Source organism: Tiliqua scincoides, chromosome 6, assembly GCF_035046505.1.
Source record: "Tiliqua scincoides isolate rTilSci1 chromosome 6, rTilSci1.hap2, whole genome shotgun sequence".
Lineage (NCBI taxonomy): Eukaryota > Metazoa > Chordata > Lepidosauria > Squamata > Scincidae > Tiliqua > Tiliqua scincoides.
The window spans coordinates 60,390,707-60,417,522 of NC_089826.1; the positions used below are offsets into that span (position 1 = coordinate 60,390,707).

The following is a 26,816-nucleotide window of genomic DNA, read 5'->3' on the forward strand; positions in this document are numbered from 1 at the left end:
AGCTTGTAACCTTTTAAAAGTATGTTACACTATGAAAATGAACCAAACATATAAAAACATTTAATCCAAGTTAGTTATCTGCAATTTGAGATTGATTTGTGAGTTTTCTTAACTCTGTAGGCATCCTGTGCGTTTAACATCCTGAAAGAGAAATCCCTCTGTTTCTTTTCCCCCTAGGTTTGTTCTGACCTCACTTGGAAAAAAATCAATGCTATGCATTTATTAAAATGAAATGAAATAATCTTACACAATTCCATTTCCACACTTGTCACACAAAGGCACTTTTGGCACACTTCCACCACTAACAGCAGGTTTTGTTATTGGTGCTTGCACACTCCTTATACCAGTGGGTCGTCCATCTGGGGAAGGGGGGGAGAAAATAAGAGTTATATTAATTGTTGGCAACATTCAGTCTCGAAAGACTATGGTATCATGCTCTGAATGGTGGTTCTGGAACAGCGTCCAGTGTGGCTGAAAAGGCCAATTCCAATATTAATAAGGAAAAGTATATTGTACAAGATGAGTATTACATATTATTACACTCATCTCCAGTTGGATGTTTGCAAGTGGCTTAAATAAGTGTATGGTTCTTATATAAATTTCTAGACTGAAGTCTGTAGATAGTCAAAATGTAACTGATCTCTCTCCTACATTCACTTGCAGACCCTTCATTTCTAGTGGCCAAGAATTCAATTTTAAAGCAGTAGCTCAATGGTTCCCAAACCGTGGCATACATAAAACTATTTCTTATAACTTCAGGATTTGTTTTTATGTATTACCAATGGTATTCTGCTGTTTGGAGACAGCTAAAGCAGGTTGAGTTGGTAATTATTCTTCATAAGAATAATATGTACCTGTCACTCATGATTTAATAGTGGTGATTTAATAGTACAGTACTTCATTTTGGTCACTTGCTATAGTGGCAAATTTTGAAGTGCAGGAGCTTAACATTACATCCCCAGATCCACACCCTCCTAAGACTGTACAACAGTGGTTCCCAAACTGTGGATCTGAGACCCACCAGTGGATCATGACTCAATTTTTGGTGGGTCACAAAACTAAAAGGGCAAATTAGGCTATGTGCATCAGTGGTTAAACAAGCTGCTATGAGGGGGCACTGTTGCCCAAACACCATTATTGCCATACCTCTTGGCACTTATAAATCAAGCAACAGCCTTTAGGGCCTCTAACATCCATCCCTCTTTTAGCAATTCATTCATTGGTATCCTGTCCCTATTCATAATCTATCTCCATCAGGGCAGGCACTGCACTATCTATATCCCTTTGGCTAGACCAAGGATGCTAAACCCGTTTCATACAGAGGGCCAAATTCAGCATTCATAGTATCTGCTGAGTGACATCATTAAGCAGAAATGACATCATTAAGCAGATGATGGCCAGAAATAAGCACTTTATTCTCACATAGAAACTCATTAGTTGCAAATGACAGAAGAGAAAATGTGCAGATTTTGTTCCTATTGTCAAGATATCACAAATCCCAATGATAAAAGAGGTTTGATAAATTGCTTCCAGGGGCCATATTCAACCCACAAGCCAAATGTTTGACACCCCATGGGCTACCATCTCTATTCAGGGGCAAACTAGAGGTGAGAGGGAAGATCTGTGATTAGAATCTTCTGTGTGTGCGTGCGTGTGAGACCTATGCACAACCTATATCCTACCCCAGAAACTGCTCTGGGGGAGAAATTCAGTTACAATTTATATTAAATGACATGGGAGGAAAGAGTTAAAAATCTTCCCCTAGTGATTTTCCTTCCTCCCCACTTTCAAAGCAGTCACATGAAGAAGTGCTTCAAAGCAGCCACAAAACCACAACCCATGGGAGAACTTGATCACAGTTTTCTCTTATAATGGTGAATGTAGCCTTGCGTTTTCTAATACACTGGCACAATGTCAGTGAATCCTTCAAATCTTTTAATAGAAATAAACTTACTAATTGCTGGTGTCATGTCTATAGTCTCTCTTGCACAGTGTATTTTCTCATTTAATTGTTACTCCTATTTTTCTTTCTCTTTAGTTCTGCTTTTTTAATTGCATAATCAAAACACATTTTAATTTTTAAAATACTGTACTGTACTGTAAAATACATCTCACTTATACATTCACTCATTCTCACTATACATCTCACTCTACATCTCACAGTTTTAAAAAAATTGTTATCAGTGTGCATGTTCTTTTTCAGCTTTCCTCTGTTCACAGAAGAACACAACTACACGTGCAGCCCCAGCAAAGACAGATTTTAAAACTTCAGCTAACCGGATTCATCAGAGACCATTCCCTGGAGCACCTTAAAGGAGCCAGACTGACGGGGTTGACTTGGGCCTCCCTGGTTATCATGAAGCATTCTGTAAACATCAGATTGGGGCACTGCGGCTGGTACTGGGTCACTGCAGAGTCAACAAATGATATGTAATAAAGATAGTTAACCAATAGAGAATGGAAGGAGCAAACATTACAATATGAATTCATTAAAAATATAAAGAAAAAAAATAATTTTTAAAAAAAACCATACATTTAACTACAACACAGTATGACCTTCCTCCCCACAGACCCCTGGTATTCAAAGAGCTACTTCAGGTGTGCCTCAGGGATGCCCCTTGTGCATGCCCATGGACATGTTTTTCCTCCAAATGGTAGATATCTCCCAGGGTCACATTGCCTGTTTTGGGAACTCTCCTCAGGCTCAAAAAAGCCTAAGGAGGGTTCAGACTACTCCTTTTGAAGCAGAAGTCCACAGTGCTCTTTGGTACACTGAACTAGTTGCATGGTTCTAAGACTAGAGCCAGACCCAGACAAGAGTCAGAATTCCTTTGAAATTTTTTAAAAATCATAATTACATTGCCCTCATACAAATGAGAATATATTAGACATTACATCCTTTTCTAGCCAGGTGTGGGTAAGGTCTACAGAAAACCAATCAGGAACTCAGAGTTTGAAGTTTCAACAGCTAGCTTTGATAGGGTTGCCAAGTCAGAGGCACCCCACAAACCTGAGATTCATAAGGTGGGGTCTGGTGATGTCACATAGCATATATTTTTGGTAAATAATTTTTATTATTCAAAAATGTCAATGTCTAATTCCTTCCCAACAAATAGAAAGTTATTGTAAGCTCAAATTTATTTATTTATTATTTATTTTTAACATTTTTATACCACCCTCCCTCCAAGGAGCTCAGGGTAGCGTAGCTCCAGGGTGGTGGGGACAGTACTAAGTTTTGCAGGGCACCTCACCACAGCCTGTAAGCCGCCCCTCCTCCTTGCTATCAGAGCCATTCCCAGCAACAAAAGCATATCTCCTCAGTGTTGCTCTCACCTTCTAGAATGGCTCCGACAGTGAGGGGGAGGGGCAGCTTACAGGGTAATTTGAGGCATCCTGAAAAACTTAGTGCTGTACCCCCCTCCAATTATGCTACTGGCAGGGATTTGAACCTGGATCTTCCAAGTCTAAGTCCAGCACCAAAACCACTACAGCATCCTGGTTCTCACTATATACAAATAGTGCAACAAAATCTTTACAGTTATTATTCAATAAATTATAAACAAAGACAATTTTTAAAATGAAGCTATTAAAATAAAGAGGAGTCCAGCTGAACATGAATGAAAGCCCACTTTAGGGCCTACTTCACTATTGGCAATGAAGAAGGACTTTTTCTTTGCCACCATTGTGTCTATAGAGAGCTGTCCAGCTAAACCGTTTCAGATTTTGTGGGGCCTGCTCCATCTGGCTATTCAGTGGAAGAATGTGAGCAACATGACAGCTTATCATGAACATTGCTAGACAATTTGCTAGGCAGTACATTGCATCCACCATGACTTGGATTCCTCATTAACTGTTCCAGTCAGCACCTCTTGGCCCTAGTGCTATGGATTCTTTACACCTTGTACAGCCTGAGGATGTGGACAGTCTCTGAATGTTCTCAAGTGCTATTGAAGTCAATATGGGACAAGCTCCTTTTACTGCAGTATCTTTAGTAGTGGGATGGGCAGTCCAATCTTGTCCTGCGCTTTATCAGGCTGACCTGTGCTGGATACAGTGTAGGGTTGGAGGTGGCTGCCATGCAAATCTAAGCTAAATCACTGGTGCAGATCCGAGCAGTCCGGTGTAATGCCAGGCTGCTTGGGAGGGGAGTTAGGATCTGGCTTAAGTGCCAGAGACTGATCCCACCCCCCTCCTGGCCCAGTCTGCCCTTCCCCTGCCCACCCATCCGTCTGTTCTCCCCCACCTGCCCCCACACCAAAACACACACCCCTTCCACCCTCCCGCCACACTCCTCAACCCCCTTGCCTACCTCCCTAGGCCGGTGCAAACTTACTTTCTGCCACTTCGGATCTGGTGCAGGGAGGCTGGCACACAGCCTCATGCCAGCCTCCTCAACTTCTAAGGAGGTGCACATATGCCTTACTGCACATTTGCAACACTCCCAGACTGGCACAAAGGACTTGCACCAGCCCAACTAGCACTTTGAATTGCCCTGTCTAACTATAAAGAGTTTTAGCCTAAATCACTATCAATGTAAAAATACTTGTGTATACAATAATTCTAGACCTCCTTTCAACCAAAAATGTTCACACAGACTCAAAAGTAAAAAGCTAGAAATAAAAACAAACTAAACTGAATAAATACAGTATAACAATAATTTAAACCTAGACAAATAAGTGACGGCAAAAACAATGTGCATCCCATATAATTTAAAAGGAATGAGACTTATCGAATGGCCTTTGTTTTGATGTACTATTTTTCTGCCTGTTCTAGAATATGACTGTTTCATAGATAATAAAAGATGTTTTTTGTTTATGATATGACTCAGGGCCCAGTCCTATCCAGCTTTCCTGCATGATGCTGCTGCAGTGCAGCCCTGAGGTAGGGGAACAAACATACCCTTACCTTGACCCCCCCCCCCCACTGCAGGATGCAACACATGCTCCATTGGCATGACTGCATCAGTGCTGGAAAGTTAGATAATAGTGGGCCCTCAGTTAAAATGCACAGAACAGACCCAAGATATTCAGTATCTTTTGTTTTCAAGCAGATATGCGCAGAAGTGTGTAGTAAGGCTATGAATCCTGCTAGACTGATGGCCTGAAATGAATCAAAGTGGTACTCAGCCTTACTTAATGAAGAGTTCATGATGGAGCACCCAATCCTATCCAACAATCTAGTGTCGATGCAGCTGTGCTGACAGGGTGTGCGTTGCATCCTGCAGTGCAGTCACAGGGTCCTCCTCAAGGTAAGGCAACTTGGTTGCTTTCCCTCAGGCCTGCATTACAGTTGCATCAGCGCTGGACAGTTGGATAGGATTGGACCTAGAGTTTCCTTAATGAAGAGACAGTGGAATCTTCTTTGCTTTGAACTGCATAGTTTGCCAGCACAGTGATACAAACAAAGGAGTCAAATTCTTCTTGGGCTTAAATTTCTTATTAAAGAAATTATATAACCTACACTCATCTCCAGTTGGATATTTGCAAGTGGCTTAAATAAGAGTATGGTTCTTATATAAATTTCTAGACTGAAGTCTGTAGATAGTCAAAATGTAACTGATCTTTCTCCTACATTCACTTGCAGACCCTTCATTTCTAGTGGCCAAGAATTCAATTTTAAAGCAGTAGCTCAATGGTTCCCAAACTGTGGCTCCTCGGGGAGCCGTGGAAACTAGCCAGGGGAGCTGTGGAATCCTTCCCAAAAGCCTGCCACCCTATACAATGTACAGTCAGTTCTCATTAGCAACTAGAGTTAGGTTCCTGGAAACCTCGTGGATAGCAAATCTGTAGATAATAGTTGACCCTATGGCAGGGGTGTCAAACATAAGTCCCGGGGGCCAGATGCGGCCCCCAGAAGCTTTTTATCCGGCCCTCAGGCTCTCAGCTGCTGAGGTGTTACAGCTGAAATGGCAGCTCACATGAAAATTGGGCTTTCCCAAATCTTGAAATATGATCAAGATTTGCGTACTTTCTCTTCTGTCATTTGCAGTTAATGAGTTTCTATATGAGAACAGGGTCTGATTTCTGGCCATTAACTGCTTAAATGATGTCACTCTCTGCTTAATGACATCACTTCCGGCCCTCAGCTGGAGTCCTGAATGCTAACTTCGGCCCTCTGTATGAAACGGGTTTGACACCCCTGTCCTATGGGATCAATGGGGTTAGGTACAAGGGGCAGCCCGGGGGGGGGGGAAGAGGTACCATCAGAAGAATATAGCAGAGACCCTCAGGAAGCCAGGAAAGTGCAGAAGGAAGTGCCAAAATATCTCTGTTAATGTTGCAAAGACCTTCCAGAGATGGCAGGAACCTTCAGAATGGCTCCCAGCACAGACCCCTTTAAAATGACTGGCAGAAGTTTCTGTCGGCCATTTTAAAGGGATCTGTGTTGGTCACAGTCACCATTCTCAAGGTCCCTGCAGCCTTCAGAAGGTCTTTGCATAGCAGATAATGAAAAGAAAGACGCAGATAATGAGAAAAGGTAGCAATTCTGCCCCTCACTGATAAGCGAATTCGCATATAAAGAAAACTGACTGTATAGGATTATCGTTCTAATGGGGAACTGCAGCCAATGGCCCAGTAGGTCAGGGGAGTCGCCAGTCAAAAAAGTTTGGGAACCACTGCAGTAGTTCATAAGAAATTCAGACTTTAGGTCACGTTTTGTCCATCTAAACATCTTCCGTGTTACATTCTCACCTGTTGAAGTTCGCCATTGACTTAAACATCTGGCAATGAGATAGATACATTTTAATAATCTTTGACTAATGAAGCAAAGAACAAGTGATGACAGCAACGTTCATGCATTAGGATATATGCTTAAACACACATGGTAGTTCCAATTACCTTATTGGGGGTACTTCCCCCAGTGCTGTAGAAACCTGTCCCTGCAGTGTTTCCATAATATTATCATCTGAATACAATTGCATAGGTGTGTTAAATTGAGCGTGCACAATCTTGACACCAGGAAGTTCCATTTCTAAGGGAATGTTGGGGGCCATCTTAGCTGCTGCTTTCAGCTCAGTAGGGCAGATAGTACTAACAGTACTGACTGAGGAAGGTGTGCTACGTCCACTGCCACCATCGATACCAGAAGGAGTACTGCATACACTGTGCCAAAAACCAGTACACAAAAAAATGTGTGATGCAAACCAGTGAAACAATAAGAAAGAAGGGTAGGAGCAGAAGCATTCACAAGAGCGATGCAAGAGACAACAGGAACCAGAGGCAAGAAAAACAACTGAAATTGTTGAAAAACAGATATACGTACCTCTCCTTGTCATGTATGTTGACAGAAATTTAAAGAGGTGGTGACTAAAGATGCCCAACTTCCATTTTTTGTATTTTATCCAAAAGCTTAATTAAGTCACACACTACTGCTATCAGCCTATACGTAATTCCATCACCTTTACAGATGTGGTTCGTCATGTCTAAACAGAGGTTTAATAACCTGATCAGACTCAGGCAAGAAATATGTCTGCAAGAACATTTAGAAACTAAACATTTTTTCAGCCCTGTGTGCAAGAGCAACAATTTGATGAAATGCTTAACTCATTTCTGACCAGTCCATAGGTGTACACATTTAATCCCTGTTACGTATATGCAACATTGGGCAGAAATGGCTTTTAATATTTACATCTCTGACCTCAGTCCTACATACCATTCAGTTAATGTATGCTCTGCTGTTATGCTTGCATAATGCTGTATCTGCACTGCTTTCTGACAGGGTATCAGCATAATAGTAATTTATTCTAAGGATCAACGTGATAGTAAATTAACTTTCAGGTCAGACTATTAATTGTTTAGCTTTTGATACCAGGAAACTATCTAAACATATGTGTGCCAGACACTTTTTCTTGCATTTGTTTCCAGTTGATGGAGGCATGCTTTGCAATGTTTCATTCCTGAGTTTCCAATTTTAAATAGTCCAAGGTCCAAAACAAAAATGGCATAAACAGGGAATATATTTACAGTTCACCTCATTTTTTTCTTGTTTCAGAATTGCTGCGGACACAATCTGATCATTACGGAAGCTATGTCTATTTCACTTCTTTGCAAGTTTTTTAGAAAGCCATCAACCTTTCAAACTGCAGCCTCAGAAGAGCTTCGGATGTTTCAGGAAGCAATGATAAAGGATGGACAAGGTACAAATGGGGAACATATATTCTTTTGTGGTGAGATATACATACTGTGCCCTTTTCCTGCATCTAACAGCAATGGAGATATACAAGTTTCCCTTTAGGATGTTATACTGGAAATAAGAAGATAACGCTCAAATCATTTGGCTATCTGTAGCCCTGCTTCCTGTAATGCATGGGGCTGCTCTAAGGCAGTGAGTTAAAGTATGTGCTAGAAAACTAAAGTCTACAGCAGCCATTTTCAACCACTGTGTCATGGCACATTGGTGTGCTGTGTATGGGAGAGGGTCACTTATTAGTAGGACCGTTGCAGGATGTGAGTCCCTCACTGGCAGCACAGTGTGCCTTGTCAATGGTCCAAAAACCGATGGTGTGCCTTGACCATTTTAGTGCCTTGCCAGTGTGCCGTGAGATGAAGAGTTGAAAATCACTGGTCTACAGAGAAAACTGAGCTTAACTCCAAGTAAACTTGGTCTAGAATTGGAAGATAAGTACCACAGTCAATGTCCTAACTTTGGTGAATGCTGACAGTGTCAGACTGTCACTTCTGTCAATTCTGAAGTTTTTGGGAAAGTTCGTTTTTCTGTTCTTCCACATTTCAGACATCCCTCAGTAAATTGTCAACTTTCACTGGTGTGTCTGTGAGTTTTCAGGCATCCACAACATTAATCAGATCATGTCACCATTCTCATGTGGATGTCTGCATTCATTAAATACCAGGTATCTACTGTAACAAATATGACACAGAGATAAGTATCCCCTACAGCCCAAGATGGGAACTTTTTCTGCCTTGACGGATCTGTTTTTCAGAATGATGCTATCAAAATGAAGAGCTAACTTGCTTCCCTCCTGGATGCCGTGTGGAATTTATGCAGGACCATATTATCAAACCCTTGAAGAAAAGCACATTCCTTACCATCAAAGGCAAGACAAAGAATTCCAAAAGAGTCACATATGTTCTAAAGCCAGTATTCAGTTTTGCAGTTGCCAGCTCACTCAGCCAAATGTCCATACAAGGGGACAGCCATACAGCCACACGCAGTTGCTCAAGACTAAAATCAGGACCCATGTTTGGAAGACAGGAGCAACACTGGTCAGTAATGTTGATATTCACCTCCAAAACTGAAGTGCATTGTTATAAATAAATAAATAAATAAATAAATAAAATAAAAAAAAGCTAAGCATATTCACTGTTAGCAGCTATAGGGCACATCCTGCTACTGCCAGAGAAGAGAGAAGTAGTGCAGTTAGCAAAATAATTTCAGGCATTTAACAGCAGATACTGTCTGATGCTACGTAAACTATAAAACTATGCTCAGCTTAGCATCTGTGTTTTCAGCTCTGATTCAACTTGCAACACTCCTCTTTGACAAGGACTGTGTAATTTCAGCAAAAGAAAAACAAAATGAGAAAATTAAAGTGTATAGTTTGCTATTCACTAAAAACTATGACTCTGGGATGGAACCATCAGCAGCTACCTTCTGAATTCCCAGTACTATTAAAGGAAAGGCTTCAATCCTCAAGGCACATCTGCCACAAAATCCCACTGTTGATGATGAAAGGAAATACCCCTCTCAAAACCCATCCCTTCTTGTATTTTGTCAGTGGGATTTAACTTCTCATTCTCATCCACCAATGCAGTGCTTGTGTTTAGTAGATAGCCCACACAGACCCCATGCCTGACTCTCTTTTTCTCTCATATAGCCTTAAATAAAAGACCCACTGAACAACTGTACATGTGGCCTTCTGCCATTCTAGCCCAAGAGCCAGCAACTCTTTAAAACTAGAAGGGAGTCATTCATCATTGTGCTACTTTATAGCATCAGCATATGGTTTTTATGCCTGCTGCAGATTCTGGCCAGAATATGCATGCATATTATTGGACCATTATTTATTCAGCTCTTGACACTTGTGTTATGGGTAAGATTTGGATTCTTATCTCAATTCTCTGGTGGCACAACACACCAAGTTTGTGCAAGAGCCATTGGAATTGACTGCATTTATTATGGCTTTGTTACGGGATTGTTATGGCTCAGTAGACTATTGTGGCTTCACTCAATAGCTAGACTACATGCATTCCAAATCACTGCTGTTGTCCATGGTGAAAGAACTGGTTTGAGAATGGTATTTTGGCATTTCATATTTATCTGTGCTGTGAAGCAAGCATTTTATTCATTAGAAGACTTTCCAAGGTAATAAAAGAGCAATGTTACTGCTTTCAGCTGAATTGTGAGTAACCATTAAAAAACAAACACACGTGCATCCAGTTATACCATACAGATCGAACTTATAACCTGCTCGGGCCTGAGACTACGAAAGGTTTGGGCCGAATATTATGCTTGTGTTCAAAGTAGCCCAAGTTCTGGAAAAAAAGGAAAGGATTACAAAAACAACCTTCAGCGAGTCACTGAATATTTGTTTCCAGATAAGATTAGTTAACACACGTTACAAATTATTATTATATAGTAGTAGTATTAACCCATTTGCTGTTATGTGAAAGGAAACAAGAGCAGTGGGTACAATCCTGCCAGTGTTAAGCACTTTTAAGTTTGCAGGTCTGCGTACTAGGAAGCAACTCCCATTGAACACAGTGGAAAGGACTTTCAAATAAACATGCAAAGGATGAGACTGTACAACACATACTTAAATATCATGAAAGCAATACAGCCCAGACCTTTCCATGTTTACTCAGAAGTAAGCCAAAATCAATCCCATTGGAGCTTACACTGTGTGAATGTGTATGCATGCATAGGATTGCAACCTCCAGTGCTTAGCTTGGACTGGATCATGCCCAGTGCTGATCAGAAGATGACTGTATGCAAGTTCACTGCAAAAGTCTCTCAGGGAAAAGTGTCTGTAATTTTGGTCTTGCCTACATAAAAGTTCAGTTCCACAGTAAATATTCTGAAGAGCATTTCTCAAGTTTTGAACATCAGGAAAGAAAAACAACAAGAGCTGGACTCAATAGCAACGAAACCAGACAGACACAGCTGCTACAATGAATGGTCCTCATACAACATAGTACTTACTTTTCAGATGAGCTAGAAATTAGGCCCCGCAGCTGTCCATGGAGTGCATCGTGTATATTGCCAGACGAATACAGGCCAATTGGAGAGTTATAGGAAGAACTCACTACCTGTCTTTTGTCATCAAGGTTTGCTGCTGCAACAAAAGGCTGGGCCCTTCTGTTGTGAGCTGCACCAATAGGCTTGAATTCCTGTGCATGATAGGCAGACAAAAGACACAAAGCTACAATGCACATTGAAGCCAATAAAAAGCAAACCTGACAATGCTGCTCTTTATTAATAAAATGCATCTTGCTGCAAAGTGACAACAAAGATTTTGATTTAGTAAACCACTAAGTAGGCATCCTACCATTCACTACAGAAAATTTTACTTGTTCTATATGGAAGAAAGGAAGATATGCTTATAGGTGTGAGACTGCTGGTAATGGTGCCAGAAGAAGCCACAAGAATTTGATTGGAATTAGATGATATTACAGAAAATGACTGACAGCTGCCAGGCACAGCAGCCCCCATACTGCCTCCTCCAACTTCAGTAACACCCAGTAATCAAAAATATGGAAGAACATGTTATCCCATGACAAGGTTCCCACCTCTGCAATTGGCAGCCAATGAAGGGAGGGGACAAAAACCCTCACAAAGATGTCACATTGTCACCACATGATTTTGGATTATTAGACATAATGGGGAGAAGGGGAGGAGAACAGGTGCACAAATTTATAACAGCAGTCCCACATCTAGTGCCAGCTACTGTCTCAAAATCTTGACTAAGACTTCAATCCTATTCATTTGGGAGTAATCCCACTGAACTTAGTGGAATGTACTTCTGAGCACAGATATTTGGGATAAAACAGTGAAAATTAGATGGAAAGAGAGAAATTTGAAGCCAGAAGTAGGAGAAAGATAAAAAGGTGGGGAAGAAAGAAGAGAAGGAAAGGGGTAAGAGGCTGGCTGGAAGAGGGAGCAGCAGCTGAGCTACCACACGGGAAAGAGACATCTATGAAGTCACCATGTCTCAATGTGAGGCAACAGTGGGGGCAGGAGCAACAGTTCCAATACACAGGGAGAGGACTGCATGAACGCAATAAAAGAAGCAATCACGGACTCCTTCTAAGATTAAATCCAGGAGTAAATTCTGGACACCCACAACTACAGTCCAGTTGAACTGCACTATTAATTTGCTTGAATTATTTGGACAATTTCACTCAACAGATGCTTAAATTGTGTGGGGACCTCTGGTAATGGGTTGCTTGCTTGTCTGCTTGTTTCAGAAACATGCATTCTTTGGATATAAGCAAGTGCAGTAAAAACATAAAAATGCCATGTTGGGCTATTCATTCAAAAGTGTAAGAATTAAAGGCTTGAATTGAAGTTATAGCACAAGCCTAGGTATGTGTGCTCAGAAGTCGGTTTTAGTCAGCTCAGTGATATTTATTCCCATGTAAGTTGTAATCATGTATTGCTAGAAGCCATGTTGATGTAAGTGAAATTTCAGAAATGCATCACCAAGAAAACCAATGGGTTTTAACCCATTTCTGCCCAGCCCACAGGTGTGCACATTTGGTCCCTACTGCATATATGCAACGTTGGACAGAAATGGCTTAACTGGGATCAGTACAGAAATACTATGCAACAGAGTCAGCTTTTACAATGCTATATTCCAAAAACATATTCTTCTTACTGCACTGAGTTTTCCCCCTCAATTTTCATATCTTGGGTAGGACATCACTAAATGCGCAAACTATAAATGGCAAAGCAAACAGCAGCAGAAAAAAAATCTTTATGTATAGTCCAGCTCTTGTGTGTTTTTAAAAAAATATAAATTAAGCTCTAAAATTTGGCTGTTTTGTCTCACAATTCTCTAAGAACTCAAGACCAATTTTAAAATAATTACAAGACATTTAGTAAGCCTAGCATAACAGTTAAGGACAAACTCATACAGGTAGCTCTTTTTGCCCCAAATGATTAACAACTTTTTGTATTTAATAAGTATCAGAAGTGCATTCTCAAAAGAACTGAAAAGTAGCCCTATTCAGGATTGATCATCTTGATGAATTGCCTTCAAAGACTGGCATTTGTGTTCCAAAGAGACCTGTCTCATCAATGTAACATGATTAATTTCAATTATAAAAAGCACTTATTGTTTTAGTGAATATATTTTTGGTCTTGGCAATATTCTGGTATAATATTTTGTTCTTTGCATTTCAAACAAGCAACATACTGTACAGCAGAATTCCCACTGTCAAACATTCTGACTATTCAAATTCAAGTTCACTCTGTAATGGCCTTAGTAGACAACACCATTATTTCCCTGTGACTTGAGGACATCAGCGCATAGACCATTTTCCTGGATTGGACAACCGCAGGCATGAATACATCCAATAGAAGATGTGGCATGTTTATTCACTGTTTGGCATTGAATGGAATGCGCATTAGCCACTCATCTTACCTATATGCTAACATCTTCTATAATATTCCCAACTATAGCCAGATTAGGTCATCTGACTTTAATTACAAAGGCTAAAAGTGGAGAAAGGATATTTAATATGTAGTTACCAAGTTGTCAAGAGTATGTGGAACTTTCATTTTATTTGGGCTCAGATTCTATCACAATGAGACAGAAGAGACTCCGTCATAATTTTTTCTCTTTAAAAGCATACAGCTATGTCAAGTCAGTAAGCTTGTTTGAGGTATAGGTATCCTCATGAGCAGTGCTGGCGCCAGATTGCTAGGGGTCCTGGGGGAAAGTCATGCACTGGGGTCTGCATAATACCCCTCATCTGCCCTCTGATGGTATACTGGAGTGGTTCCCAAACTTTTTCAACTGGCTGCTCCCTTGACCTACTGGGCCATTGGCCATGGCTCCCCATTAGGGCTATAATTCTATACATTGTTTAGGGTGACAGATTTTTTGTGAGGATTCTGTGATCCCCCTGGCTGGTTTCCATGGCTCCCCAGGGAGCTACGGCTCACAGCTTGGGAACCACAGGTGTACTGGGTGCTACAACTATTACTGAAAGTTCAGGTGTTAGCCCAACTGGGTGGGGCATCTGATAGGTGTGTGCCCTTGGCCTTTACCACTGCACCATGCCTGATATCACCCTTACCCATGAGTGGCATTTTCTGTAAAAATTACAGGGTCTGTACAGAGCCTCACAGTGCATCAGCACAGTCATCACTGCTGAGCTCCAGAGTGCCACAAAGAAAGCTATGCAGGGCTTCAGTTCTACCTGTGTGACCAAGCAGCTTAGAGGGAATACTGCCCATGAGGGTCTTGTCCTAGATGTTGTCTTTGATGTTCTATAGCTGAGCTATAGCTGTGATATCAACAGAACTGAAGTTCAGAACAGATGTAGGAATTTGATAATTTCCGTTGCCTGTTGATCCCAAAAGTCTGGGAACCACTGCTTTGTGTTTGTCACATATATTTTATGTTTCTGTTAAAATACTTAGTACGAGAAGTTGGCAAACATAGTTAAAAGGTAGGTAAGCAACCAAGGCATCAAACAGCTACGCTGCTAACTTGAAACAATTGTTACCTGTGGTTCAGCTTCCAAGTTGACTTTGAATGGATGCGGACTGCCATCCTCTGATATTTGTGGGGACCACAGTTTTGTTTCTGCCCTGCAGGTGAAAAATGAAAAATCTTTCAACCTTATGCATCTCCTCTCAGCATGCTTTGCAGTCCTAAGATCCACAGTATTTTCTCAGAGCATGAGAGGCAGACCTGCAAAATATACTTTACCTGTTAAATCTTAAAATGGACAGTATTAAACTAGTAGATAAAATTATGCACAGAGAAAAAAAGTAGAGAATCCTTCCTTTTCCACCTAGAATAGGGACACCCAGAGACATACATATGTAAGTGACTCATGTGGTTGCTGGAGGTCGGCGGTTTGACTCTGTCACGCCATTGCTCCGGTGGCTGCACTGGCTGCCCATTAGTTTACAGGCTGAATTAAGGTGCTGGTTTTGACCTTTATCCCTAAATGGGTTGGAACCAGCGTATTTGAGAGACCGCCTTCTACCATATATTCTGGCACGCTCTCTTCGATCATCAGAGGGGGCCCCGTTGGTTGTGCCGTCATCAAGAGAGGTTAGGGGGATGGTGGCCAGAAATAGGGCCTTCTCGGTGGTGGCGCCTGTATTGTGGAATTCCCTCCCCTTTGAGTTGAGAACAGCTCCTTCATTGTCAACCTTCCTACGAGGCCTGAAGATGCTTTTATGCCAGCAAACGTTTGATGTCTCATGGCTGCTTTTAACTGTTTTTACTGCTGCTTTTATTGCTGCTGGTTGTTTTTTACCTTTTTGTTGCTGTTGTTTTAATGTATTTTATGACTTTTAAATGTTGATAGCCGCCTTGGGTGCCTTCCGGGGAGAAAGGCGAATTACAAATCAAATCAATCAATCAATCAATAAAATAAATGTAAGCACACTCATGGCAAAAGCAAGAATGAAGAGGTTGTGAGGTGTTGATAGGGCAGTACAGACTTTTTTCAAAAACAAACTGAACATATAAAAAATGGAAGGAATCTAGAAAAACAGATGTGTTTCATAAATAAACATTCAATTATGTATTCCTGTCAAGAACAAGTTAAAATCCCTGCTATCTCACTCCATTTTAAAGGTTAGAAGCCATTTTGAAGCAGCTGTTAGAAAAGGCAGCAGGCTGAGAGTAGCTCCTTAGCAAGATCCTTTGTGGTCAGGCTGGGAGCATGATAAGATAAGAGTACTGGTACCAAGGTCTTGCTAACTGGAGTAATAATGGATCTCCAGGATCCAGGTGGGAGGGGTCAGCGTAACTGATAGGCAGTAGCACCAGCTGGTGAGGTCATTTGCCAGAGGTTTTGGTGTGGCTGAATATCTGGTTGGACAAGAGCTATAGAAAAGGTATTTTTTTCAAGGTATTAAAAAAGCCTGTTGCTATTAGGGGGTGAGCTTCTCCTTGCTATTCCATTATGGATGTCTGTCTCGGTAATGGTATGACAGAGAGAAGAGCTATCCTTTGCTTATGCTCGGTAGTTGAAGGAGCCAGGTGTCCAGATACTGGGGGGGCTGCTGGTGCCCAGGGCAAGGTGATGCAGAGATGCTGTCATGTCAAACTGCACATCATCATGTCACCCCCATTCCCTGCCTGACTCCCTTATAATTAGATTTTGGACCACTAAACAGGTCAATTGTGCAGTCATGCTTTATTCAAGGCAGTGAAGTCTAGGCTGATTTAGGCAAACCAAAAGGCTCTCATATATGAATGTGATTCACAAGAGTACCACTTCCTTCTCCTTTGCAAGACTCAAGAGGCAACTTTGACAGCCTCACTGAGCTTGGCTTTCCTTTTTCTTCTGGTAAATAGCACATAGGGAGGGGACTGATTCAGAACGAGCCTCAGCAGTCCTCCTGATTTGGAGCAAGGCCTCCCACGTATGCTACTTTTTGTGGGAGAAAAAGCTCCCACCCGAGCCACAGTGTGACTTCAATTTGAATCTCATTTTAATAGTAAGAAACCATGGTTTTGTGTTATATCTGAGCCTGGCTGTTGTCAGAAACCGTACTATTAAAACCTAAGTATTTGGGATATAAGGTCCAGAAATCCAAACTGTCTTCCAGTTTATACATACAAACTGTTCAGTAATGCAGACATCAATTCATTAGTCTTAACATACCTCTCAATTTTCAAACAGAGCTGGTGTGATGCTGCTTTAATTCTCTCCTGTGCATCGTTGTGAGTCATATTCTCTGTGCCATAGCCATCAATAGCTATAATGATATCACCAGGACACAGATTGGCTTGAGAAGCTTTGCTCCCAGGAGTAATCTGAAAGAAATACAGAACTTGTCTTTTTAAACTATTTGTTAACCTAAATCCATTTACAGAGTCATATAAATAACTTGACTATACTTTATTAACTAGTCTACTAAACCTATTTCATGGTGTTAAACCTATTACGGAAAAGTAAGATCCACTGAAGTCAAGAAATTGTCCACCCAGAGATTGTTAAAATAAACTTAGGAACTAGGAATTACAAAGTAGGCTACTCACCTCTTTAACACTAGTTTTGACTCGCTATACTTTGATTCATTATAGTTCCTGCAGTCAAACACATTCAGCCCTAGCTAGAGTTGGATGTGTAGTGTACAGAAAGCTCCTGTGCAAGAAAGTTCCCCATCCATTTCAATGAAGTTCACCAATCTGAATGCAGAAAGCAACATGCATGTGGTTTGACTACCTCTGTTGATGGGTTAACAGTCCAGAAATTGCATGTGTTCAAATAGGCTTCAAGCAGAGAGCAAAACAAGACTATTTCATAGGCGAGAAGATGCTTCTGCTCCCAGTATTCCCTTTCAGACACTATCCTGGCCAAGGTTTCCATGGCTGTTCATATTAGAACAACAACACACAGGCAAAGTGGGGCTTTTCTGGAAACAGTGCATTAAAGCTCCCATTGATAAATTGATTTTATGTACCTCAAAGAGATTGCTGGATCAGGGCAATGAAAGTACATTCTGCTAATTTCAGTGGGATATATTTCAATGCATTATGTATAGGATTGTGGTATAAATTACTTAAATCCAAACTCTTGGCTTTTATTGATCCAAGAATCATATGGATGGACTTGCAGGTATTATTTTCTAAATCTTCTTTATGCTTGTGAACATTTTGGCAGAATTCAGAACTCAAATAGCATTCTCTCCTGTACCTTGGATTCTTATAAATGTTAAAGCAAACAATTCTATGTTTGCTTTATTCTATGATAAGAGGGATCTCTCATTTTGTTCTTGCATAAGAACATAAGAACATAAGAATAGCCCCACTGGATCAGGCCATAGGCCCATCTAGTCCAGCTTCCTGTATCTCACAGCGGCCCACCAAATGCCTCAGGGAGCACACCAGATAACAAGAGACCTCATCCTGGTGCCCTCCCCTACATCTGGCATTCTGACTTAACCCATTCCTAAAATCAGGAGGTTGCGCATACACATCATGGCTTGTACCCCATAATGGATTTTTCCTCCAGAAACTCGTCCAATCCCCTTTTAAAGGCGTCTAGGCTAGACGCCAGCACCACATCCTGTGGCAAGGAGTTCCACAGACCGACCACGCGCTGAGTAAAGAAATATTTTCTTTTGTCTGTCCTAACCCGCCCAACACTCAATTTTAGTGGATGTCCCCTGGTTCTGGTATTATGTGAGAGTGTAAAGAGCATCTCCCTATGCACTCTGTCCATCCCCTGCATAATTTTGTATGTCTCAATCATGTCCCCCCTCAAGCGTCTCTTTTCTAGGCTGAAGAGGCCCAAACGCCGTAGCCTTTCCTCATAAGGAAGGTGCCCCAGCCCCGTAATCATCTTAGTCGCTCTCTTTTGCACCTTTTCCATTTCCACTATGTCTTTTTTGAGATGCGGCGACCAGAACTGGACACAATACTCCAGGTGTGGCCTTACCATCGATTTGTACAACGGCATTATAATACTAGCCGTTTTGTTCTCAATACCCTTCCTAATGATCCCAAGCATAGAATTGGCCTTCTTTACTGCCGCCGCACATTGGGTCGACACTTTCATCGACCTGTCCACCACCACCCCAAGATCTCTCTCCTGATCTGTCACAGACAGCTCAGAACCCATCAGCCTATATCTAAAGTTTTGATTTTTTGCCCCAATGTGCATGACTTTACACTTACTGACATTGAAGCGCATCTGCCATTTTGCTGCCCATTCTGCCAGTCTGGAGAGATCCTTCTGGAGCTCCTCACAATCACTTCTGGTCTTTACCACTCGGAAAAGTTTGGTGTCGTCTGCAAACTTAGCCACTTCACTGCTCAACCCTGTCTCCAGGTCATTTATGAAGAGGTTGAAAAGCACCGGTCCCAGGACAGATCCTTGGGGCACACCGCTTTTCACCTCTCTCCATTGTGAAAATTGCCCATTGACACCCACTCTCTGCTTCCTGGCCTCCAACCAGTTCTCAATCCATGAGAGGACCTGTCCTCTAATTCCCTGACTGTGGAGTTTTTTCAGTAGCCTTTGGTGAGGGACCATGTCAAACGCCTTCTGAAAGTCCAGATATATAATGTCCACGGGTTCTCCTGCATCCACATGCCTGTTGACCTTTTCAAAGAATTCTATAAGGTTCGTGAGGCAAGACTTACCCTTACAGAAGCCATGCTGACTCTCCCTCAGCAAGGCCTGTTCGTCTATGTGTTTTGAGATCCTATCTTTGATGAGGCATTCCACCATCTTACCCGGTATGGATGTTAGGCTGACCGGCCTATAGTTTCCCGGGTCCCCCCTCTTTCCCTTTTTAAAAATAGACGTGACATTTGCTATCCTCGAATCTTCTGGCACCGTGGCCGTTTTGAGGGACAAGTTGCATACCTTAGTCAAGAGATCTGCAACTTCATTCTTCAATTCCTTAATAACCCTTGGGTGGATGCCATCAGGGCCCGGTGACTTATTGATCTTTAATTTATCAATGAGGTCTGAAACATCTTCTCTTTTAACCTCTATCTGACTTAACTCCTCGATTAGGAGGGGCCGATCGGGCAGCGGTATCTACCCGAGGTCTTCTGCCGTGAAGACAGATGCAAAGAACTCATTTAATTTCTCTGCCATCTCTAAGTCTCCTTTTATCTCCCCTTTCCCTCCCTCACCATCCAGAGGGCCAACCGCTTCTCTGGCGGGTTTCCTGCTTCTAACATATTTGAAGAAGCTTTTATTATTCCCCTTAATGTTGCTGGCCATGCGTTCCTCATAGTCTCGCTTGGCCTCCCATATCACCTTCTTACATTTCTTTTGCCACAGTTTATGTTCCTTTTTATTCTCCTCATTATGGCAAGACTTCCATTTACGGAAGGAAGCTTCCTTGCCCTTCACAGCCTCTCTAACTTGGCTGGTTAGCCATGCGGGCACTCTCCTGGATTTAGTGGAACCCTTCTTTCTTTGCTGGGCCTCTATTACTGCTGTTTTAAGCAGCCTCCATGCACTCTGGAGAGATTGGACTCTTTTTACCCTCCCTTTCAACCTCCTTCTAACCAGCCTCCTCATTTGAGGGAAGTCCGCCCGTCGGAAGTCAAGGGTTTTTGTTAGAGATTTGCCTGGTATTCTTCCCCCAACGTGCACGTCAAAACGGATCGCAGCATGATCACTGTTCCCCAATGGCTCAGTAACGTTTACATCTCTAACCAGGTCCTGCGTACCACACAAAATTAAATCCAGAGTCACCTGTCCTCTGGTGGGCTCCGTGACTAGCTGATCTAAGCCACAGTCATTTAGCACGTCAAGAAATCCGGTTTCCTTATCGTGACCAGAACACAAATTGACCCAGTCAATATGAGGATAATTGAAGTCCCCCATGATTACAACCCTGTCCCTCCTTGTCACCTCCCTGATCTGTTTCCTCATTTCAAGGTCCCCATCCGATTTCTGGTCTGGAGGACGATAGCACGCCCCCAGTATTACATCGCTGCACAAGCCTGGTAATTTAACCCACAGAGATTCTACGGTGGAGTCGGACCCACCTTCAATCTCTACTTTGCTGGATTCTATCCCTTCCTTAACATAAAGGGCCACCCCACCTCCAACACGCCCCTGCCTGTCCCTCCTGTAGAGTTTATAGCCCGGGATTTCGGTATCCCACTGATTCTCCGCATTCCACCAGGTTTCCGTTATGCCCACTATGTCAATATTTTCCCTTGTCACCAGACATTCCAGTTCTCCCACCTTTGCTCGTAGACTTCGGGCATTCGCATAAAAGCATTTATACACGGAATGGCCCAGGATGGGCTGCTTATTTGCTCCTTTGTCCCCGCATCCTCTCATTGTGCCAAACCGTCTATCACATCCCATCACGCTACCTTTCCCAATTTCTTCTCCTACCCTGCCTTTGTCTTGTTGTTCTCTAACCTCCCCATCCTCATCCCATAGGGATGAGGAGTTCCGAACCGGATGCCCCTCGGCTCCTGTCGGCCTTCCCCCAGGGATCAGTTTAAAAGCTGCTCTGCCAACTTTTTAATGTTATGCGCCAGCAGTCTGGTTCCATTCTGGTTCAAATGGAGCCCGTCCCTCTTGTACAGGCCCCGCTTGTCCCAAAACGTTCCCCAGTGCCTAACAAATCTAAACCCCTCCTCCCTACACCACCGTCTCATCCACGCATTGAGACCCCTGATCTCCGCCTGCCTAGCTGGCCCTGCGCGTGGCCCTGCATGTGTAAGAAGCTTACAAAAGCATTCACCTAAAAAACTGCTGGGCAAAAGGTATTTGTTCCTCTTCTTCTCTTTCTGTGATGTGCTGGGTATTCCTATCACAAAAGGGATTTACACTCAAATACTAAATGGTTGCATCACCTCAAACTCCCCTGCAGTGCTAGCAAAATATACTGTACAACACTGGCAGACTGCCACACTCTGTGAAGTTGATTGCTAATAGTATAGTTGTGCAACAGAAACTCATGTATGGAACAGAGAAGTCACAGTTTGCCCCCCACATCCAGAAATATGAGTTTAATCCATGTACAGTTAGGCAGTGTTGGCAACTTGAGTCAGTGAGTTGAGTTGCAAAAATCCATTATTTTTGTTGACTCTGTGACTCATGAGTCGCACATGTGGAAGACTCTGAAAAAGACTCGAATCAGGACCCCTGACTTGGCACAAATCCCCACGCATGCTGACTCGAGTCTGCCTGTGTCTGGGGGTGCCTGCTCACTGTTTTTGCCTCATGGGGCAGCATTCCGACACGAGCAGCAGGGAGTTCCATCTGGGAGGCAGGAAAGGGTTAATGCGAGCAGGAGCAGAGAGGCAGGACTGGGCTTTCTTTTCCTGTCTGATAGAAAAGAGGGAATGGGTGATCATTGGACAGGCATTCTCATATTTCCATTGGCTGAGGGAGGGCAGGAAGAGGAGCAACCCCCATTGAATGAATAGCTGAAGTGGGACTACTTGTGAGTAGGGCTGCCAAGGATCAGGTCATCCTGGTAAGCCTCCCAGCTGCTGCTTGTGACCCTCCTCCCTCTTGTCGCTTCTGGCCGCGTCTCCTACTCCTCCTGTCCTCTTTACAGATGGGCAGGGACAGCAGGGGAGTGTTCAAAGAGGAACACACTCCCTGGCAGCAGCCCCATTTTTTCCACTTTTTAAAGGGAGGCTTTTAAGGGACTCAACTCGAGTCCATTGGAGTCACTAAAGAGTGACTTGGCAACTTGGAAAGTATCCCTGTTATGACTCTTTTTCAAGTCAAGTCATGGGGACGGCGACTCAGTGACTCATCTTGAGTCAAACCATGCTTGCTTTTCCCAACCCTGCAGTTAGGCCCCAATTTTATCTTAACTTTATGAGTCATGGTAGGGCAGTACAGGACTGCAGTGACTGACAGGAGCCCTCCAGGGCTTCCAGAGAAGGGCCTTTCCCAGTCCCATCTGCAGGTGTCAAGGATTAAACTAGGGAACTTCTGCATGCAGCGAAAATGCTCTCTTGTTGACATATCCCAAACCACTGTAGGCAGTTTCCCTTTAAATTCAGGCTTGGTTTAACAGTGCAAACCTAAGCATGTCTGCTCAGAAGTAAGTCCCATTGAGCTGCCTGGTTCTTACTCCCATGTAACTGTATGAGTTTGCAGCCTAAGAGACTTTGAATAGCTGACAAAACTCAGAAGGAAGATTGATCCACTCAAAGCACCCTCCTGCCCCCACTAAAAGAACTCCATCAGAAGGAATGGGAAGGTGAGTGATTCAGTAATGGGCACAAGCTATATCCTTTGGAATTGAGTTTTTCAATGAAATGTCACATGTATCCTCCAGGTAGAGGCCTTGCCTGTCAAAGATGTCTGGAAAAAGCTGTATCACCTTTATGTCTCCTGAGCCCTATAGTTCATTCTATTTGAACAGTTTCTTAAATTGTGGGTCAGGACCCACTAGGTGGGCCATGAGCCAATTTCAGGTGGGTCCCCATTCATTTCAATATTTTGTTTTTAAAATAATGGTAAGTGATTGGTAATATAATGGACATGGTAAGTGATTGCATTTGGGGAAATGTTACAGACCTGTACTTTTAACAGGTAACTGTATATGCTTTGAACAATGATAGTAAATGGGACTTACTCCTGGGTGTGGGTAGGATTGCAACTTAGGATTGTTAAAAATTTTCCTGCTTGATGATGTCACTTCTGGTCATGACATCACTTCCAGTAGATCCTAACAGATTCTCATTCTAAAAAGTGGGTCCCGGTGCTAAATGTGTGAGAACCACTGTATTAGAAAACAATGAAGAAAATATGCAATAAAATATAAAAAAAGAAATATCACATCACAAAGCACAAAGCCACATCACCTGTGCCCCTCACTATCTTTCCATGCCACCCAACTCACAGCTCAATTGAGCATCAAGTCCAGTACAGGCTTACTGATATGGAACATTGAAACAGCTTTGTGGACTGAGCCAGAGTGAGTGCCTTCTGTGCTCATCCCAGTTTTCTTACATTGCCTGTAAGCATCTGGTGATCTCTCTCTCCCTTTTCAAGTTTTTAAGATTGTATAGGTTAGTTACTCAGCTACAATCTATTTAAATATTATGCTAATGAAATGTTAAGTACAAGAGATACTGATTTCTTAATTGTTGACTCATCATGTTGTCTTGTGACAATTTGATAGGAAATTGGCATAGATATGTACTCAGCTTAATCTCAAAAGGTTTAGATTATCTTGGTTTAGTTCTCTTTGAATTCAATCTACAATTTTCTTTTTAAAAAATTGAGCCTGAACAGCTGGCAATTTGGCTCTGTAATTATAAATGCCTTTACCTAGAAAAAATCTCATCAATTCTAGTTAAAAGCTCCCAAGATTGAAAATTCTTACTGTTAAATAGTGGGTTCATGCAAATAAAGGAAGGCATAGAGATAACAGCTCAACACATTTGTTTCATCTTCAGAACAAAACCTGGCAATGAAAACACAAGGCAAACACCCCTGGCTTTATACCCCTTAGCTCCACCCAGATTTCCCATGATTAGTGCTGTTGAAACACTAAACTAGAGGGCCAACTGGACAGTAGGATTTCGATCCACCACCTGATTGGCCAGCCATAAGACTGGGCCAATTGGTTATGCAGGCTTTCAATCCTGCATAACTTGCATACATAACACTTACGAAATGTTCAGAAACTGTTTCCCTGATTCCATTAATATTTATGGGAGTGTGAACAGAGAGCTCAGGCTCTCACAAGGCTCCCACCAATCACTTGAAAGAAGGGGCATGCATGAAGACCTGTTCTGTCCATGGAACCAGGGCCTAGGAGAAGGGGGTAAAGGGGGTAACTTGTACCCAGGCCCAGGGTCAGAAAGAGGGCCCAGGAACCACCCAGAAATTTGCAACGCCCCAGTTTGAAAAGCCCTGCTTTTCGCAACGCCCCAGTTTGAAAAGTCCTGCTCCAGGCCCTGGAATGCTTACATTCCTTAACAGTGTCACTTCTGGGAGGAAATTGAAATGCTACAGTGGCTCTTTGGCTTGTGGATCCGCTCGCCATGAAGGAGTGTAGAGGAGCTCATTGACACAGCTGCGGGAGCACAGCTGCTGCAGAAGCAAGGTTTGGTACACACAGGACACTTTCCATTCTAGTGTGAGCCTAAATACAATGATACTAATCTCCTGCTATGATTTTCTATATTTCAAAGATTTTAGAGAGGAATGTGTTTGGTTTTCCGTATTACTGTATTTAGCTGCCAATGCTGGGCAGGCAGGTAGACCTGAGGTCTGCATTGGGAAGACTAGTAGATTTGGGCTCCATAGACCATTCCAGCTGTTGCTACTTCCCCCTGCCTATTTTGCCCCCATTCTGACCACTCCCTTACTCTGTTTCACCCCTCCTGCTTTGGGAAGGGACCCAAAAGAAACTTTGTACCCCTTGATAACAGATCTGAGCATTCATTGTAGTGGTCATGGTCCTTTGAAGAGCAATGGCTACAATCTATAGTGTATTTACCCCTGTGAACCAATAATAGCACAGCTCTGGAGCGTGACCTGCACATCAAGGTTTTTAAAAGTAAGCACAGTTGCTTCTCTTTTTCTTCCATGGGAGTGCAACAAGGATCTTGGCTTTGGTTTGCATATTGATGGTTCTAGTGAAAAGTCAGTTAATGCAAAATTCATGACTCAATTCATAATTGAATTCAGTAGAGCATACAGTCACTCTTTATCACCGGATTTGGTCCCTAAGGATTTGACTGTCTGTGGGTCCTGAACCTGTGGGGTTGGCCCAACCTGGACCCTCCAAAGGTGACCGGAGTTGTGTTCTGGTTGCCTCTAGAGGGTGTCCCTGAGGCTCATGGAGGCTTAGAAAGTCTCTTTCAGTTTTGGGGGGAAACCTGGAAGTGATGTTTTAGGCTTTTATAAGCCCTTCTAAGGGCCATGGAAGTTGCACATGGCCTCCATGGGCCTCAGAATACTCTCTGGAAGCAATTGATGCACAGCTCCGATCGCCTCTGGAGGGTTGAAAGTGCCAAGATCTGCAGATTTGATTATCCATGGGTTTTGGCATCTACAGGGGTTCCGAGAATGGAACTTCTTCTGAACCCCACAGATGCTGCACATGTCTGCCTACAGGCTCTGCAGGCCATAGAATGGCCGTTTAGGCCAAAAGAAGTCACTGCCGTTTTTTAAAAAAATGGGAAGTGATGTTTTTATGCCTTTAAAAGGCATTGGGAGGGCTGGGAAAGCCAAAAGGGCTTGTATACTTTTTAAAGGCATACAAACGTCACTTTGTCAGTCCACAATGGTCATTCTGAGCCCTGCAGAGGCCGTGGGTGAGTGTGCGTGGCCTCTGTGGAGCTCAGAAGACCCTCCAGAGGCCAGGGGGCATCCCCAGTATCTGTGGTTTCAGTAAACAGTGTCAGGTTCCAGAATAAAATCCTCGTGGATACTGGGGCGCTAATATAAGAGAATATAAGAGACTATAATATAATATAATCCACATCTTCTGATTCAAGATTGTAAAAAACAGTATGATTGGATTGGTTTTGATTTTTCAGGATGGGGCCCTGGGCATTGGTTAGCAAGTCACTTTCCAATTCTGAACTGTTGTTCATAAATAAGACAAATGATCCAAGCTGTGTTAACATCAAACAGCTTTCCCAGTAAAAACTGCAAGATATCTATCTTAATAGTTGCCTTTCTATGTAAACATACTATATCTTGCAACACCAGGCCTTGGAATAGGCAATGCATGAGTCCTGTCATGCAGTTACTAAAGCTTCTCATCTCATGTTAGCTCAATAACCAAACAATTTATTTTTTCAGTAATTTACTATAAATGTAGCTTCTCTTTTGTTAATACAACTATAAACTTGAGTGAGCATACTCTAAACACTTGCAGAATAGAAGCCTGACGTTGCCAAAATACTTTTCATCAGAGATAATGGAAAACTCCCACTTGAAATGCCATAAAAGGCAAAGGCAGTCTCAAAACATCCCCATATTTTCTATTGTTTTTATACTCAATCTTGTTTTTCTTCAGGATTTCTGTGTCAAATGCCATACAATTGTGTCAGATTAGTTTAATGAGACAGCTGTGTATATTACGAAGGCCAAATTCTTCAGCCTAAAAGGCGTTCTGGTGAAATTTTATTTACAGTGATTGGTCTTTTTAAAAGTTGAAGTTTAGTTCCTACATTCAAATACAAGCTT

At 42.5% G+C, this 26,816-nt stretch overlaps 1 protein-coding gene across 3 annotated transcripts in view; it reads right to left on the minus strand.

Annotated features, from left to right (window-relative positions):
- Positions 1-26,816, minus strand: part of PDLIM3 (PDZ and LIM domain 3) — a 34,405-nt gene that overhangs the window by 2,502 nt on the left and 5,087 nt on the right. Inside the window, exons 2-7 of one of the 3 annotated variants that reach the window (XM_066632746.1) lie at positions 16,818-16,969; positions 14,694-14,778; positions 10,426-10,493; positions 6,840-7,103; positions 2,278-2,408; positions 248-359 (exon numbers count right to left, since the gene is read on the minus strand). In XM_066632746.1, the coding sequence (XP_066488843.1) occupies positions 248-359; positions 2,278-2,408; positions 6,840-7,103; positions 10,426-10,493; positions 14,694-14,778; positions 16,818-16,969 (812 nt within the window). Of the gene's footprint in view, positions 1-247; positions 360-2,277; positions 2,409-6,839; positions 7,104-10,425; positions 10,494-11,160; positions 11,349-14,693; positions 14,779-16,817; positions 16,970-26,816 lie in introns of all 3 variants that reach the window. The other 2 variants (XM_066632745.1, XM_066632742.1) reach the window with 2 other exon arrangements.